Source organism: Mesitornis unicolor, unplaced genomic scaffold (assembly GCF_000695765.1).
Source record: "Mesitornis unicolor isolate BGI_N332 unplaced genomic scaffold, ASM69576v1 scaffold38245, whole genome shotgun sequence".
Classification (NCBI taxonomy): Eukaryota; Metazoa; Chordata; class Aves; order Mesitornithiformes; family Mesitornithidae; genus Mesitornis; species Mesitornis unicolor.
The window spans coordinates 110,579-113,361 of record NW_010186875.1 but is presented as its reverse complement, the minus strand read 5'-3'; the positions used below and the strand labels follow the sequence as shown (position 1 = coordinate 113,361).

The 2,783-nt window shown below is 39.7% G+C and overlaps 1 protein-coding gene across 1 annotated transcript in view; it reads left to right on the top strand.

Annotated features, from left to right (window-relative positions):
- Window positions 1-943: 943 nt before the first annotated feature.
- Window positions 944-2,783, top strand: part of LOC104541259 (AT-rich interactive domain-containing protein 1B-like) — a 62,347-nt gene continuing 60,507 nt past the window's right edge. Inside the window, exon 1 of the mRNA XM_010185264.1 lies at window positions 944-1,135. Within this exon, the coding sequence (XP_010183566.1) occupies window positions 950-1,135 (186 nt within the window). The 5' untranslated portion in view covers window positions 944-949. The remainder of the gene's footprint in view (window positions 1,136-2,783) is intronic.

The following is a 2,783-nucleotide window of genomic DNA, read 5'->3' as shown; positions in this document are numbered from 1 at the left end:
GTTGTGATAGGCTTTTGTAAAGCTTTTTTCTTTTCCACCTTTCTTCCGTGAATATAACTGGCACTCAGGAATTAAAAAGTGGATGTCGTTAGCAATACAGCGCTGCGCTTGACAAAGTGTGGTGGGTTTTGTTGTTCTGGATTTTTTTGTTTCTGGTTGAGTTAGTCCTCAGTAATAAAACATGAGGTTTTATTACACACAATGGTTGACACCCGTCCTGAAGCTGTTACGGTGCTTGGTAAGTGCTGCCAAAAAGTCTAAAAATAAAACTTCCCTCGCTTGCCTCCCCTCCCCCTCTGTCAGTGACTGCAGTTTGGGTTTTCTGTGGTCTGTTAGGGAGACAAATAAATGCTCATCTGAAATGTGGGTTATGACTTGTGTTATGATCTGGAAACGTATTAATGCACACGATAGCAATATGAAAGCACCAAAATAGTGTTCTGTATGCACTGCACTTCTTGGAAACTTTCTTTTCTTTCCACTTTCCCTTTTTTCAAGCAAAGAAAACAGACGTTTTCTCAAGGTTAAATATCTTGCCCATTACTTGTGTCTCTCTTGATAGGCATTTATTTATGTTTACACATTAAAGTCAGTGATGCTAATCACTTTACAGCAGTGTACTTAATTATTTAATAAGCTGAAATTTATTAGGTAGTTACCGTACTGGCTTTTTTGTAGGTAAGGGACAACTTTATGATTGAGGAGATTTTTTTTTTTTCTTCTTTTAATGGAATGGAAGTCCCAAACTCACCATTCAAAAGCTGATCCAATTAATATGAGAACCACAGTGTGGTACTTTGCCTGTTTGTGTGTCAAGTCAATATTTGATATATAAAGTGTTGAGAAAGCGCGCGTATAATCCGCCTGCGATAAGTGTGACTATTCTGACCTTTTTCTTCCCAAATCTTACAAGCATTTCTTTGCTTGTGTCTTGCAACAGGGCAGCCCAATGGACCCGATGGTGATGAAGAGACCCCAGTTGTACGGCATGGGCAATAACCCCCACTCTCAGGCGCAGCAGAGCAGCCCCTACCCCGGGCAGACCTATGGCCCTCCCGGCCCCCAGCGCTACCCGGTGGGGATGCAGGGCCGGGCCCCGGCAGCCATGGGAGGAATGCAGTATCCACAGCAACAGGTTGGTGCCGGATTTTTCCCCGTTGCTTTGGTTTCCCTCCTCTTCCCTCCTGACGCTGTGGTAACACAGAAGGCGCAAGAAGGAAAAATCCAGAAATGGGTATTTCTCATGCAGAAGGAGGGTGAAGGGCTGTTGGAGGAGTAAATGTATTATGTTGGCAGCGTGAATGTTTTTTGAAAGCCCATACAGTCAGGGAAAAGTTTATTTTGTTGCTGGTATCTTTTTGGAGAGAGAAATATGTTGAATGCCATCAGGTTTTTTGTGGTTTTTTTTTCAGTTGACATGATTTAGCTTTGTATATTTTTGGTTGCTGGGTTGTGTTTTTTTTTTTTTTTCTGACTTGGATACATTTAAATATAAGATGACAGCCTAGAGCTGGCATCAGTGCAGTAAGACTGGTGTTGTCCAGTGCATACAGAAGTGTTATGTATTTGTATCAACTGTGTGTTGTGGTGGTGGTTTGTTTTTTTCTTCTCTCTCTTCCTTTTGATAGGAGCCTATGGCTTTTCCTATTTTTTTTGCCCTTTACCAACCCTTAAGAGTCAGGATTTATTTTTTTTTTCCTAATATCAGAGGACATCAAAATACAAGAATCTCCTTTTATCTACTTGGATTTCACTACTGATTGCGACCTCTTTAGCCTTTTTCCTACCCTATTAGAGAAGATCAATTCCAGTGTTCACACCATATACTCAGGAAGAAGCAGTAGTTTTCTAGAGGGAGGATAAACCAAGGTTATCCAGAAGTTAATTTTTGCTAATTTTTAAAAAAATTAGGATTAGGATTGTGAGTGTATGCAATGGGAGCTCTATACTTTGTTGTGAGCACAATAAACTATTAAAAATCTTAATAATTAATAGGAAAGAAATCTGTTTTGTGCAACTGACTATTTGCAGATCAGCCTCTTTTTATGTCACTTATTGCTAAATATAGAGAAGAAAGTAACATTTTGGGCTCTCAGCCTGGTTAATTCTAGTTTATCGCCCATCCAAAGGACAAGGGTGTTCATCAGGTGGTTAATTTAATACGTTTCAAATATACTGATTGGATGAATATTACCTTTATCAACAGCTTTCTTTTTATTCTTTCCTGTTATTGAATAGATACTTACTTGCAAGGAAGAGATAGTTCAGTTTAGAACCATCAAACAATATGTTTGGTCTCTGGCTTCAGACAGCAAAGTGTTTCATCAGCTGTAAAAGGAGGAGAAACTGGGAGAAGGAGGCTTTATTTTTCTGTGTGTGTCTGTAGCCAAAGTGAAGTTATTAGAACATCTTTTTAATTTTAAAATGAGTTATTGTGCGTTATGTGGAGATGAGTGTTGAATTTTCACTTCATTTGCTAATTGCTCGGTAATTGTAAATTACCCGTCAGCAGGCAGTGACCTGGCACAGCGATTGGCTGCTGGCCCTATCCGTCTTCGCGCAGCATTAATATAATTGGCTGAGCAGCAGCACAGTTCAGAGCACTAATGCTCTTTGGGGAAAAAGTGAGAGGATAATTATGACATTGAGTTTTTATTGAACGGACATCACCACCTAGGCATGGTTTTGTTTTGGACAGCCTCCAAAGCTTCGTGTGTTTGGTTTGTGAACCTCTAATGATCTGAATCCAGTTCTTTTCATATTGCTCGTATATTACCACCTTT